Raw genomic sequence first — 14,969 nt, forward strand, 5'->3', positions numbered from 1 at the left:
TAGGTGTGAATGTGAGTGTGAATGGTTGTCTGTGTCTATGTGTCAGCCCTGTGATGACCTGGCGACTTGTCCAGGGTGTACCCCGCCTTTCGCCCGTAGTCAGCTGGGATAGGCTCCAGCTTGCCTGCGACCCTGTAGAAGGATAAAGTGGCTAGAGATAATGAGATGATGAGATGAGACTCCATCCCTAGGGGCGGCACAGTGCTATAGTGGTTAGCGCTGTCGCCTCACAGCAAGAAGGTTCTGGGTTCGAGCCCTGTGGCCAGCGAGGGCCTTTCTGTGCGGAGTTTGCATGTTCTCCGCGTGGGTTTCCTCCGGGTGCTCCGGTTTCCACCACAGTCCAAAGACATGCAGGTTGGGTTAACTGGTGACTCTAAATTGACCGTAGGTGTGAATATGAATGGTTGTCTGTGTCTATGTGTCAGCCCTGTGATGACCTGGCGACTTGTCCAGGGTGTACCCCACCTTTTGCCCGTAGTCAACTGGGATAGGCTCCAGTTTGCCTGCGACCCTGTAGAACAGGATAAAGCGGCTAGAGATAATGAGAATGGGATGAGAATGACTCCATCCCTAATCCAGGTTTGTGACATTCTCCAGCAGGTGGTGATATAAGGCCTTGAATAGAGTGTTTTCATCATGAGGTTGAAGGAATAATGTTTAGACTTCAGTCTTTGTTCGATTATTATTTATTCTGTCTAAACCTGAGCTTTTCCCGTGCATCCATATTGTGACCTGCACCCTGTAATCATCTTTATGAAGATTTTATCAAGTGACTAATACTATTCATTTCCTAGTTTTGATTAGTCGCTCGTGGAGAGAGAGGGAACACGTGGCACTCAGAAAAACCTGCCACATGACTTGCAAAGCAGGAAGTGTTTCAGCTTCAGTTCAGCCTTACAAAATATATTCCACATCGAGCAGAAAAGTCTGTCCTGTTTTGTCGATTGGAAATAAACGCTTAGTAGGCTAACATCAAGATGTTTTGGAGAATTCTTTTTGTGATACTTGTGCTGTCTGTTTTTGGATCTTCTATGGGTAAGTACAATAACTGAGCTCGCAGTAAATCAAGCAGGAAGAGTAGTCTTTAAGCTTTTCACCCAGGCCAAATTCAATCATAACGAGTCCAATCCCAAATATATCCATATTCCCTTTAAAGGTGCACTCTATAACGAGGGTATAAACTACTGTATTCTAACCTGCATAGTACAAAATGAAGATATTTGGGATTCAGCCTAGCGTTAGCATTAGATATTTAATAACGTTAACTTTAAAAAAAGAAAAAACTTAGTTCGAGTGACACATTTGCAGACAAACATTCAGTTTAAAAAAATATATTCTTGTTCTAATCTTCAAACATTCCCCGTATAATTAATTTGCTAGTTAGCTAAATGCTCAAGGCTAACTTTTGGCCTGCTGTTTAGTCTAACCAGAGCAGCAGTTTGTTTGCTAATAATAGCTAGCCTGTTAGCCACTTCAGAGTTGCTCTTTGGTGGTGTAGAGTTTATCAGACATCAAACATTTGGTTATTTATACCTTTTTGTTAATGTTTTTGCGGATTTTTGTTGACTTTAAACTCCTGTGATGTAATATTTTAATATATGTATACTAGTTTGTGTGTCTGTCTGTCGGTGTCCTGCGTTGATGGCCGAATATAACTCGTTTGGCGAGAAAACACGATGGGTTATAAAATTTAAACCACAATACAATAAAAATACTTATAAATACAATTTTTTTTTAAATAGTCAGGACTCATTTTGTTTCCAGCGTATAATTCTGTTGTGGGAGAATTAAATGCTAGTTTGACTACATGTAGGGAATTAAAGGTATGAGGTGGACATGGTTAACATGTATAAACTATCATCCAGTCTGTCTTGTTTATCTGAAAACATGTCGAACCGTCAGGGATCATTTACAAGATGTCTCCTGGCCTGGAGGAATATTCTAGGTCGGGTGGATGACGTGGGTCATTAAACTGTAACCAGATGTCACCAGAAATGATGTTTGTTTGTGAAGTAGCGCCTTCTCAAGCGCTGTATTATCCATTAGCTGAACAGAAATGTGTATCTAGGTGCTTTCAAATCTGTTGCTTTGTTTATCTAAATATGAGTCAAAGAATTGTCTTTGCTTGGTTTGTGACCTTTGTTTCCAAGCATGTTAATTAACTACTTGAATTCAAAAAGAAAAAAATGAGTAACTTTTAAACCCACTTGCTCTGGGGGACAAAGTGGGGGTTAATTTCCCCTTGCCCCCTATTTTGCGAATACTATTTTTTATTTTTTTTTTTTTTATTTTAGGAAAACCATAGAATAGTTGTGAATTGCAACATAAAATGATCACACGTTGAGTTGAAGTTTGGTTATTGATTTAAGTTTATTATTAAGTTTGGTTATTGGTTAATTTTTACTTGTAATGGACAATAACAATTTTATCCAAAATAGTTTTTCCTGCCTTAGTCGATTTTATTTCTATTTCGCATGCAGCTGTTGTAAAGTTCGGTGTGTTTGTGTAGAACTCTGACTGTAGGTTCATTACTTGATAATGTAGAAATCATAAAATAGAAATCTATAACAAAGTTTGTATGAAGGGGGCGGCACGGTGGTGTAGTGGTTAGCGCTGTCGCCTCACAGCAAGAAGGTCCTGGGTTCGAGCCCTGGGGCCGGCGAGGGCCTTCTGTGCGGAGTTTGCATGTTCTCCCCGTGTCCGCGTGGGTTTCCTCCGGGTGCTCCAGTTTCCCCCACAGTCCACAGACATGCAGGTTAGGTTAACTGGTGACTCTAAATTGACCGTAGGTGTGAATGTGAGTGTGAATGGTTGTCTGTGTCTATGTGTCAGCCCTGTGATGACCTGGCAACTTGTCCAGGGTGTACCCTGCCTTTCACCCATAGTCAGCTGGGATGGGCTCCAGCTTGCCTGCGACCCTGTAGAAGGATAAAGCGGCTAGAGATGATATGAGTTTGTATGAAGAAAATAATAGGGTGCCAAAACATTTGAACAGTAGTTTGAGAATATATATATATATATATATATATATATATATATATATATATATATATATAAAATATAATTTTTTTTTTTAATCATCCACCTCTAAAAAAATTGTGCTGTGTCATGACAGGATAACGTTTGAGTTTAAAATTTAGTGTAGGTTGTGGGTGTTTTTTATACAGTCCTGGCAACCTGTAACTGAATCAGTGCAGCTGGTCTGTCATGATGCTGCGCAGGTTTTTTTTTTTAAACCTAGAGGTTGATGACATGACAAAAAAAAAAAGAGATAAAGATTTTGCACAGGACTATGTTCCTCTGATAACAGAAACAAAGCTCCAGCTCTCTCTGCTCTTAATCTCTTTTGTTTTTTCAGGATGTCACTCCTTGTTGAGGTTTTTTTTTTTTTTTTAAATGCCCTAGTTGCTTGAAACCAATCTGGGTTTTCTGTGTCGAATAAGGAAGCTGCTTCACCTGTAAGAAAATCAAACATTTTCATGAAGGAGTTAATTCGAATGCGAGCAGAAAAAATAAAATTAACAAGATTCTTAAGCAAACTCTTCCATCCTCACGTCCAACTTGATGTTTTTGTAAAATACATTTTAAATACAATTGTGAATTTAGCTGGAGTTTTCAGGCTGAGCTCCTCTCTTCATGTTCTTTAGCCGCTCATTTCCTCGTTGTTCTTGAAGCATTTGCTTCTGTGTTAACGTTTTTCTTGATAGCGGGGAGACGGTAATGCCGCTTATCTATTTCTGTTTGAACAAGCAAAAACGTCGCAAAAATTAACTATGTTGAAGACCGATTAAGTCTTGCTTGCATGAAAGATGGTGTCTGTCTGACCTCAGCTGTAATTATCACGTGATGCGTGATGTCATGAACAAGGGGTCTATAAACACTACACGTACCATAAACAGCTGGGGTATATAAATAACTTGCAAGGAAGTAAATGAAACCAAGATTAAGAAAACAGCTAAGACATAATGGTGGATACATGTACCCCTTTTCCACCAAATCAGTTCCAGGGCTGGTGCTTGTTCACAACTCGTTCAACTTGCGAGCCAGCTGAGAACCAGTTTGCTTTTCCATAGCTTGCGGTGCTAAGGGAAGCCACGTCAGTTGCGTCGCTGTATACGTCAGTTATGTCGCTACGTTTGCATAAACCTTGGCATGAATATCGACGCAAAAACAACACGGAAGAAGCAGCAGCAACGACAATAATAATGGATGACTTCGCGTTTGTACAGCTGCTGCTTCTCGTCGCTTAAAAATGGCAATCTTTCATGGTCTTGTTATTGTTGTTGAAATGTTACTAGGTGTCACCCCCCCCCCCCCCCCCCCCCCGGCTGATGTAAGCGGTTCTTTCCTCTGGCCCAGCAGAGAGTTGGTGCTAGCCTGGAACTGGTTTTTCTGGCCCCAGAGCCAGTTCTTTGTCAGTGGAAACAGAAAACCCGGTTCCAAGCTAAGCACTGGCCCCGAACCAGCCCTGGAACTGCTTTGGTGGAAAAGGGGCAATAGTGAGGGATGCTTTTAGGAACTGAAATAAAAGATCAAAAAGCCTAATTTTTGTGATGCTAGTTTGTAATATATGCTCATTCCAACTTGCCTAGTCGGGCATGTTAGGGATGTATTCCACTTGTCCGAATGCATGTTTCACTTGCCCCAGGCAATCGAGCCCTCCTAAATGTCGAGCCCTATTTGTCTAATCCAGGGCTTCCCTAGCTAGGGCTAATCAGGTAATGGGAGAAACTCTGTCTCTTGTCTTTCGTTTTTTTATTTTACAAATTATTAGAAATATCGAATCTTATGTGCTAATGTTTTGAAATGTTACTAGGTGTCACTACCCTGACAAGCTAGTGCAACAATAAGCGTTTACCTGACCATCTACCTCACCTAAACACACTAGCATTGTGTCTCAAATCGCACACTTGTGTACCATTTTAGGTCATTATTAAGCACTAACACTAGCCTGTCTTCCTATTACAACTAGTGTTTGAATTTTTAAAACCTCTCATGTCACCATCAAACCTACTGAAAGGCCTGGTTTGTGTATACCATCCTTCAAGGTTTGTAAACATTTCTCTGTGTTTTTTTGATTTGGTGAAGCAGTTCATGACTACAATCGCAACAATGGCAGAAAGTTAAAAAAAAAAAAAAAGTTTGTTACTGGGTTTAACATTGTACATAAAAGCATTTTGTAGTTGAGCTTGGAAACCAGACAGGGATGTTTTGGGTCTGATGTGCCATTCGGTGAATGCCATTTTTAAATCTTTTGGATAAGGTGTGTAGCCAGCGTGTGAACAGTGTAGCCTGTGTGGTATAAACCAGACCCCTCTACTTCGCATTGGGCTGCATCGCACCACCCCGCCATGGAATGTTTTCCGATAATGCCACAAGACTTCACACTAGACTGTTAAGTCAGTGCAAGGAATATTCATTTGGTTTTCAGTCACTTATGTAACACATTTGATGTATACGACTGACATAGTAAACTTTTACTCATCGGACAGAAATAGTCTTGTGCTGAGAAATTAGGACCAATATTTTGTCAGCCATTATAAATACCAATTTATTGCCAGTTAACTCAACCAATAATATTGGCATGCCGGTTTATCGTTCAGGCTTTCTTAGAAATCATGCAAATCTTTTGAGTGTGGAAAACGGAGAAAACACTGAAGAATCATTAAATAACTCTAAAACATTTTGTGTAACACGTCCAGCATTATTATTATTATTATTATTATTATTATTATTATTTTTGGTGGTCCAAATATTGAACACATTTTTGCAGCAATATAGCTCTGTCATTTGGATCTGTTTGCACCTTTAACACCACAGCTCACATGTACACAAATATATTGCCCCTAGCCAGAATACACAACACGTTTGGTTCTGTTCTTGCAGTCGAGTCAATTCAGGGTCAAATCAAGTTCACGTCTAACTGCCCAGACAGGCTCAGACCAGTTGTTTTGGGCTACACCCGAGTGTGATTGCTGTGTTGTCACCTGTCTGAATGAACCTTACTGAGGGTGAAGGCGCACCAGGATTGATTTCAAATAAACTATAAATGTTCTGAAATGTGACCGCACTCTTAAATGGTGTTTAAAGCTACATCTGACTTGATTAATTTTTTTTCAGGTGCAGACGTGAACTGTACAAAACTGACTTGTGATCAATGCACAAACACATCTGAATGTGTGTGGATGACATGCCCAAGTGAGTGCCTTCATTTTTTTCTTCAAGTTCTTTGTTTGTAAGCACTGCCAAACCTTTATCACTTTACATGCAGTAAAGCTGAAGTGTTTCTTTATGACCATAGTGTGACGCAGGACAATACAAAGGATGACGTAAAGTGCAAATATACAATAATTGTGGTCAGGGTGCCATCTCATACAAAGGCCGTATGAGATGAGTGCAAATATACAATAATTACACCAGACTGTGCATGTTAGCTAGACTACCCTTGACTATCATGCAGTTGGGTATTTAAAAAAAAAAAAAAATGGAGGAAAAATGGGCTCATTGCAGCAAGTAGGAAGTCTAGAACGATGATTAAGACGTGTATGACCTGTTAATATCTATTTTCATATAAGAGCAGTTTTAACAGCAGTTACGATTTTGTAGTTTTTTTTTTTTTTTTTCTAGTTTCTGTTAACTAATTCCAAAGGTTTATCATGAATCTGTATCCAAATGTTCTCCTGTGGTTAAGAGGATGTGACTTTTTTTGGGGGGGGGTTTGAATAGCTAACTCTTCAGGCTTGGAGTTTAGACCAAGCCTCAACTCCTTCCATTCTCTTCCACACCCCAGTATTATGTAGGTAACTATCACCAATAAACCTTTCTGTAGCTGAGTGATATAATTGGATCATTGCGTGACTTTTGTATGAAAAATAGGAATAAAATGTGTTTGGCTCATGAACCTTTTTGTTCTTTAGATGTGCTGCGCTTAAAGTTGTGGCACAAGTGGTATGGTCATTGGTTGCAATTCTGCAAAATTGGCATGCCTTGCATCAAGAAATGACTTGAGAGCTGTTAATGCATTTGCGTATTTTATTTTATATATGAATAATTTCTTGTCTGTGTAATCAGAGCACTTGTTTTGATTTTGTTTTTGAACCAGTTGGTTCATATTTCTTGGTGCAGCTTGTAACTGTAGACTTGTGCAATACAAATGGGTAGAGTTTATTTTATTTTTTTAATTATGTATAAATGTCTAGTTGCACTTTACCCACAGTGTTGTGACACTAAGAAGAAAGAGGCCATTTCCTCTTGGCAGACCTCTGGAAATAGAAATGAATCATTGTGTATATACTGTAAGCCTTCATCATCTGCCTGTGCAAGGTGTTCTAGAAAAATAAAGAAAGGGGGGGAACCACACACGGGGGGGGTGCGCGCTCATACTGGTATGAGCCACCCCACCCTGGTGTCCCCCCCCCCCCCCCCCCTTTATTTTTTAAAATAAGTTTTGGACTGCAGGTCAAAAACGCAGTGCACGCAGACTTTGTTCTCCAAGTCAGAGTAGCAGGAAGCCATTTGCACACCCACAGTGTGCCGCATTGTGTTTCAAATTGACTTTCACATTGCCCATTATGCTTTGTGCCTTGGGTTTTTTTTTTTTTCGAATTCACATGGGGGGAAAATTTACTTTTCCTGATTTTAAAGTTTTATAGAATACTTAGAGGCTAAGTGTCAAAGCATGGTTAAACAGAATTCACTATCAATTTTACACTGACCGACAACACGCGACTGTTCTACACACTTCAATGGTGGAGTAAAGTCTGATGATCCAAGTCACGAAGCCAACAATCCCTCTGTCTGTGATTAGTCATAAGTGTGAAAACCGAAAAACAAGGACAAGTCAAAGAACTGAAAAGGACAACTTTATTGAAGGATCAGCTCCCAAAGCAAAGTGTAAACAATGCAGTGTAAGTAGGTAGATCGAATGTAGCATTTGACCCTTTAGTCCCAATGGCCTCCTCCAAGAGCCCAAAGATTGTTGTAATCTGGTAGCATATGAGCTCTAGGAAAATCGGAGTGAAATCAATTTCAGCTTTAAAAAAATAAATGACAATTCTGCTGTGTTTACAGTACTTACTTGACTAATGTCGCTTTTCCACTACCAACGCGGCTGAGTTGGGCTGAGCCGTGCCATGCTGAGTCGAGCTGAGTGGGGCTGTTGGAGTTGCATTTCGACTACAACCATGCTGAACCGTGCTGGCTGGAAGTGGGTGGAAACATTGGGTGGAGTTAGAGAAAGTGGGTGGACGTCACGTGATGTCACTGTTTGCGCCACCTAACGACATCAGTGACCTTTTAAGCGGTAGTCTTACGACCTGGATAGTAAACAATAAACATGGAGGACATGGAGTCGTTAGTGTTGCTGGTCTTGGTGCTGTGGCTTGTTGTCACCAACGCCAACAGATACTGGCAAGAGCGTATAGATGAGGCGAGGCGCATAAGGCTTCAGAAATTCTCGTAATTCTTCTCCTTCCGGGTTTACGGTGTTTACAGATCCCAGTGTGCTCGTGGGGCATGTGTGGGCATGTGAGGACACTCCTCCTCACCAATCAGTGCACAGGGGAGTGTCTCCTCATGCCCCTCGCCCCACTCGGCTCGGTTTGGCTCGCTTCAGCCCTACTCCAAAACCGTGCGAGTTTTGGGTGCTGAGTAGGGCTGAAGCGAGCTGAGTCGTGCTGTTCTGAGGTAGTCGAAACGCGAGCCGTGTCGGGCTGAAGTGAGCTGAAAAAGGGTAGTGGAAAAGGGCCATAAGTGAATTCCTTGCTTGTGTTCCCATGCACAAAGTGTTTTGTGTTTTCTTATGGCTTTCTCGATGTAACCAACAGCCAGCAAAAATGACTTCATTGTGGATTCTTCTATGATCAGTGTCTGATCTTTCGAAGCTCTTCTGCCAATCTTTTAACTTCTGCAGGTAAGTAATTGTTGGAGCACCTGTGTTGACAAAGAAGGCTGCTGACTGTCACCCGAAGTAGAGATGTTCAAAGCGGTTGCTATGATATTTACAAGCGCTTTCTTACCGATTGATTTCTTGAAGTCCACAGAAGAGGCTTTGCAGATTTCTTGAAGCTTTGGTTTAGTTAGTTTTGACACTTCTTTGAAGGTTTTAGGGAGATTCAAATTCGAAAGATTCGTCAGTATGCAACGCCATGCTGTTTTTAAAAAATATTTTGATCCCCCTGGCGCAAAGCATTATGGGTAATGTGAAAGTCAATATGCTTTTAGAAGTGGTATGGGGTGGAGTGGAAGCCATCTGACAGGATTGGGTCCTTACTTATGACAAAATACAGGGTAGTTCTGCATGTTTAGAGAGGTTTGTCATGTTTTTAATGCTAACAGCACCTAGGGAGCAGTTCGGGGTTGGGTGCCTCGCTCAAGGGCACCTCAGCCTAAGGCCGCCCCATGTTAACTTAACTGCATGTCTTTTGAACTGTAATTATTCATTCAAAATGTGCATGTTAATTTGCTTGATTCAATACACTCATACGCTACGTTCACACTGCAAGGCTTAATGCTCAATTCCGATTTTTTTGTGAAATCCGATTTTTTTTGTGAGGTCGTTCACATTAACAAATATATGCGACTTGTATGTGATCGTCAGTATGAACGAAAAGCGACCTAAAAGTGTTCCGCATGCGCACTGCAGGATACGACGACGTCACACGCAGTGAGCATGGCCAGTGTTTACGGAAGTAAAACCGCCCGGTTGCGGTATGACTCATCCAATCTAGCTTGAATAGCTGTATCCCCCCAAATGGAATCAGCTCCCTAACCTCTGCGTCCTTCCATTGAGAAGATTCAGAACCTTCACAGCCCGAAGCGTCCCTCACATTGATGTCATGCGCAGGGGCGCAGATACGTTTTTTGAACTGGGGGGGACAAAAAACTGGGGGGGGGGACAAAGCTGCCAGCAAACCAACCCCGATATGTCTGTCAAACTTGTTGTTAGTAACCATAGCAACCAAGCTCGAGCTCGCAACCTGTGCAGTCTGCGCAGCTCAACCAACCGAATATCAGTCTTTTTGTTTTATGTGAGTTGTTGCAACTATGTATACACTGCTGTGCACCGCAATAAACCGAATGGTAATTAGTCTTTTGATTTTTCCGTGAGGTTTGCCTTATGCAAAGAAAGACAGCATAGACGTTTTTTCCTCCCTATAAGTAGGGGGGACCGAGCGAGGTGAATTTAAATATGACTCGTCCCACCCTCTATCTGCGCCCGTGATTATGCACCATGTTGTTGTAACTTTTTTGAGAGACCTGCCGCCTACTTCAGCGCAGAATAGTGACGTTTGTGGCTTGTTGATGACGTGTAAGTCGGATGAATGCGACCTGGCGGTTCAGACTGAAGTCGCATATGAAAAGAGCGGATAGGAATCGGAATTAGCACCACATATCCAAACGGCCTGGGTCGGATTTGAAAAAATCGGATCTGTGTCGTTCATATTGTCAATAAAAGATCGGATACAGGTCACATATGGGCGAAAAGATCGGATTTGAGTCACTTCAGCCTGCAGTGTGAACGTAGCCATAGTGACTTGAGCTACATGGCTGCAGGTGAGGACGAGAAGTAAAGTGGAGAGGTCAGAAGAAGTGAATCTGTTCAGTGAGCCAGAGCATGTGGTAAAATGACACTCTTAGCACAAGCGCAGCCTAGAGCCAGAAGGGGGTGGGAAGTGCATTGAAGCCAGAAATTCTTACTGACCCATTTCAAAGTAATTAGATAGGATCAAGTCTTAGAAAATGTTGATAAGGAAATTGTAGCATGCGCCGACACATCCAAGTGGTATAACCAGTGGGTATTGATCTAAGAGCTGTTGAAACCTGATTCTGCCTCTGGACTATTGAATTATTTGAGTCATTGTGTCACAGAGCACAAAAGTGCATAAGGAAATATGTGCATGGACAGAACATTCCCTCTTAGTTGGTGACAAACATGGAAGCAGTTAAAAACAGCAGCAACACACACACACACACACACACACACACAAAAAAAAACTAATCACAGGGGTTTCGTGAAGGGCCAGCACCTGGCGCAAAATCTGGCTATGATCAGCCTGGCGCCGGTTACTTTTCAAAGTTTCTCAACCAAAAATGCAGATTTCCTATTTTCCAAGACCTTTTCTTTCCTATGATTATCAGTGGTTATTTTCACGTTGTTTGACATTTTTCACGGTTTGTGTACTTGTGGTGGCTTTATGGCCTTGACCTTCAATCATGTCAGCTACATTGTATGAAAGCTTGATGCTGATTGGCTGCTTGTCGTGGCATTATTGGGGTGCCAGAAAGCTCACTTCTGATTCGCTACAATTCAAAATGAAATGCTACAGGACTAGCCAACCTTGTCCAGCTTCTTTCCAAGTTTGGCAAGAAAAGTGCCCAAATGAGGAGAAATGGGTAAACAAATAACTATTTTTATGAAGGAGTAATGACCATAGATCTTGAACATGATGAATTTCTAATTTGTCTTCTAATGCAAAATGCTAACTTCGGTGACGTTGAGTCTTTCCCTAACAATCTCAGACCATGATGGTCTATATGTGATGGTGAATTTAAAAACTAGGGCCAGTGGCCTCATTTGAAATGACATCGGTGATGGCACACAAACACAGGACATTTGGATAAGATTAAATAAGATCTTATATAATAGGCCTAGGCTAATTTAAAAATGAGCAACTGTGAAGAGAATTTTTTTCCAGTATAATTTTGGAGACCGACTGTCAGGAGATGAATCCAGCCACTGGGGGTGCATAAGCATACTCTTGGTGCCAGTCCCAAGCCCAGATAAATTGGAGAGGGTTGCGTCAGGAAGGGCATCTGGCGTAAAACTGTGCCAAATCTAACATGCGGATTGAAAAGAGAAATGCCATACTGGATCAGTCAGGGCCCAGGTTAACAATGGCCACCTCCGGTACTGTTGGTCAACAGGGTGCCGGTGGAAAGTATGCTACTGTTGTGCCAAAACGGAGAAGGAAAAAGAGAGGGGGGAGGCCAAGTCAAGTTTATTTGTATAGCGCTTTTAACAATAAACATTGTCGCAAAGCAGCTTTACAGAATTTGAATGACTTAAAACATGAGCTAATTTTGTCCCTAATCTATCCCCAATGAGCAAGCCTGTGGTGATGGTGGCAAGGGGAAAAACTCCCTCAGACGACATGAGGAAGAAACCTCGAGAGGAACCAGACTCAAAAGGGAACTCATCCTCATTTGGGCAACAACAGACAGCATGACTAACGGTTTTAACATGAAGACAGTTTCGTTGATGTTGTAACTCTTCATTGATGGAAACTTGAATGCAAAACTGTTCATGACAACTGCAGTCCTAAAGTTAGCAAGTCAACTGTAGTCCTCAGCCATAAAAGCATTACTGTAAGAGTCCAGCGCATCCTCCAGGTGTAACCCTCAACTGTCCTCATGGGGCCGTCCTTCACAGGAGCGATGCGATAAAACTCTGACCAGACACAGGGTACCAGGATGGATCAAGCAGGTCCGAGGGGCAGAAGAGGCCAGCATCTCAATCCCAGGACCAACATGTAACTCAGAGGGACAGATTGGGGACGGGGGGAGAGAGAGAGAGAAAACACAGGTTGTTAGGTATGCCCTAAAAATGACACAAGTATTAAATCTGTGTGGTAGGCTCGCAGAGATGAGTCTTGACATCAGGCATAATACACAACAATGGCATGTTAATATGGTTAAAAAATATCATGATCTGCTCTGGCTGGATGCTTGATTGGGTGATGGGAGCACACTCCTCAGCAATGATGAGATGCAGATGGGATGCTTCGGGCTGGCCAAGACAATTCAGTTACATTTCACCAGGTCTGGGACATGCAACAGAATGTCTGACGGCCGATTCCCTGCAGGCTACGATAGCCAGTCGAGGTCTCCACCCTCTCCACCAAAAGACTTCCTGTTGACTCCATGTAACTCAGGGACAGATTTTGGGGGAGAGGGAAAGAAAACACAGGTTGTTAGGTATGCCCAATGTCACCTGAATAAGTAGGAACAGTATACATATTGCACTGAGTACAAGCAGGGACTCCGGCAACTAACTATGACAGCATAACTAAAAGGGGAGAGCCAGAAGGTAACACAGGCATGAGGGAGCCCCGGGACATAAAGCAGCCAGCCACTACACCGTCAACAAGCTCGAGTGGGGACTGACAGCATCCATACATCCCAGTTTACCAAAACACTCTGTCTGAGGATCCTCTAGATCTACACCTTTACCTCATAAACACCATTAACAAAAGGCTTGACTAAACAGATGTTTTCAGCCTAGACTTAAATGCTGAGACTGTGTCTGATTCCCGAACATTACTTGGAAGGCTGTTCCATAACTGTGGAGCTTTGTAAGAAAAGGCTCTGCCCCCTGATGTAGCCTTCACTATCCGAGGTACCAGCAGATACCCTGCACCTTTTGATCTAAGTAGGTGTGGCGGGTCATAGAGGAGCAGAAGTTCACTCAGGTACTGTGGTGCGAGACCATTTAGTGCTTTAAAGGTCAATAGTAGTATTTTATAATCAATACGAAATTTGATTGGGAGCCAATGCAGTGTGGATAAGACAGGCGTGATGTGGTCATATTTTCTAGTTCTAGTAAGGACTCTTGCTGCTGTATTTTGAACTAACTGGAGCTTGTTTATGCACTTATTGGAACATCCAGACAGTAAGGCATTACAATAATCCAACCTGGAGGTAACGAAAGCATGGACGAGTTTTTCCGCGTCATGTAATGACATTAAATTTCTTATCTTAGCAATATTTCTGAGATGAAAGAAAGCTATCCGGGTGATGTTATCAATGTGAGTTTCGAATGAAAGACTGGGGTCAATAATCACTCCGAGGTCTTTTACTGCTGCACGTGAAGAAACAAAGGCCATCCAGAGTCACTGTGTGAATCAGAAAACTTACTTCTAGCTGTATGTGGTCCTAGTGCAAGTATTTCAGTCTTGTCGGAGTTAAGCAGAAGGAAATTAATAAGCATCCAGTGTCTAATTTCCTTAATGCATTCCTCAATTCTATAAAGCTGGTGTCTCTCATCAGGTTTTGCAGAGACATACAACTGTGTGTCATCAGCATAACAGTGGAAACTAATACAATGTTTACGAATAATATCACCCAGAGGTAACATTTGAGAGAGAGAAAAAAGCAGTGGACCCAAGACAGAACCTTGTGGAACACCAAACTTTATCTCAGTATGTCTAGAAATATCACCATTTATATCAACATACTGATAACGATCAGTTAAATAAGACCTGAGCCAGGAGAGGGCCGTTCCCTTAACTCCCACAGCATTTTCTAGGAGGCATGTTAGGCGAGAGCATAAAAGATGGAAGGGAAGGAGCTTAGAATTGAGGGTAGGAACACTGAATGAATGTGGGAACATTGACTGACTGGCAGAGCGAGTGAGTTAGCAGGTATGATGGAAAGAAGGAAGTTGGACATTGTGTGTGCAGGAGATGAGGTGGAAAGGAAGCAAGGCCAAGAACATTGGAGGTGGAGGCAAGTTTTATTATGGAGTCAATGGAAAAAGAAATGGTGTTGGTATTGTTTTGAGGGGAGAGTTGGTCAACAATGTGATTGATGTGAAGAGGGTGTCGGAGTGATGGGCATGAAGTTGGAGATTTAAGGAGTGGCAATCAATGTTGTGTGCGCATACGCCCCACTGGTTGGATGTGAGAATGAAGAGTGTCTTTCTGGGAAAAGATGGATGAAGTGTTGATAGGAGCAGGCTTCAACGGACATGTTGGTGAGGGGAAATGGGAGATGAGGATGTGATGGGAAGATATGGTGTAAGAGAGAGAAATGTGGAAGGGCAAACGGTGGCTGAGTTTTCAAAGAGGATGAATTTGGCAATAGTCAATACATACTTTGAGAAGAAGGAGCAGCATGGGGTGACGTTTAAGAGTGGAGGAAGATCTACACAGGTGGACTACATACCTGAAGGAGATTGGAGACTGTAAAGT

The 14,969-nt window shown here is 42.1% G+C and overlaps 1 protein-coding gene across 1 annotated transcript in view; it reads left to right on the plus strand.

The window, feature by feature from the left end:
* Positions 1-775: 775 nt before the first annotated feature.
* Positions 776-14,969, plus strand: part of cd164 (CD164 molecule, sialomucin) — a 33,072-nt gene continuing 18,878 nt past the window's right edge. Inside the window, exons 1-2 of the mRNA XM_060914112.1 lie at positions 776-1,035; positions 6,121-6,198. Coding sequence (XP_060770095.1) covers positions 978-1,035; positions 6,121-6,198 — 136 coding nt within the window. The 5' untranslated portion in view covers positions 776-977. The remainder of the gene's footprint in view (positions 1,036-6,120; positions 6,199-14,969) is intronic.

Source organism: Neoarius graeffei, chromosome 2 (genome assembly GCF_027579695.1).
Source record: "Neoarius graeffei isolate fNeoGra1 chromosome 2, fNeoGra1.pri, whole genome shotgun sequence".
Lineage (NCBI taxonomy): Eukaryota > Metazoa > Chordata > Actinopteri > Siluriformes > Ariidae > Neoarius > Neoarius graeffei.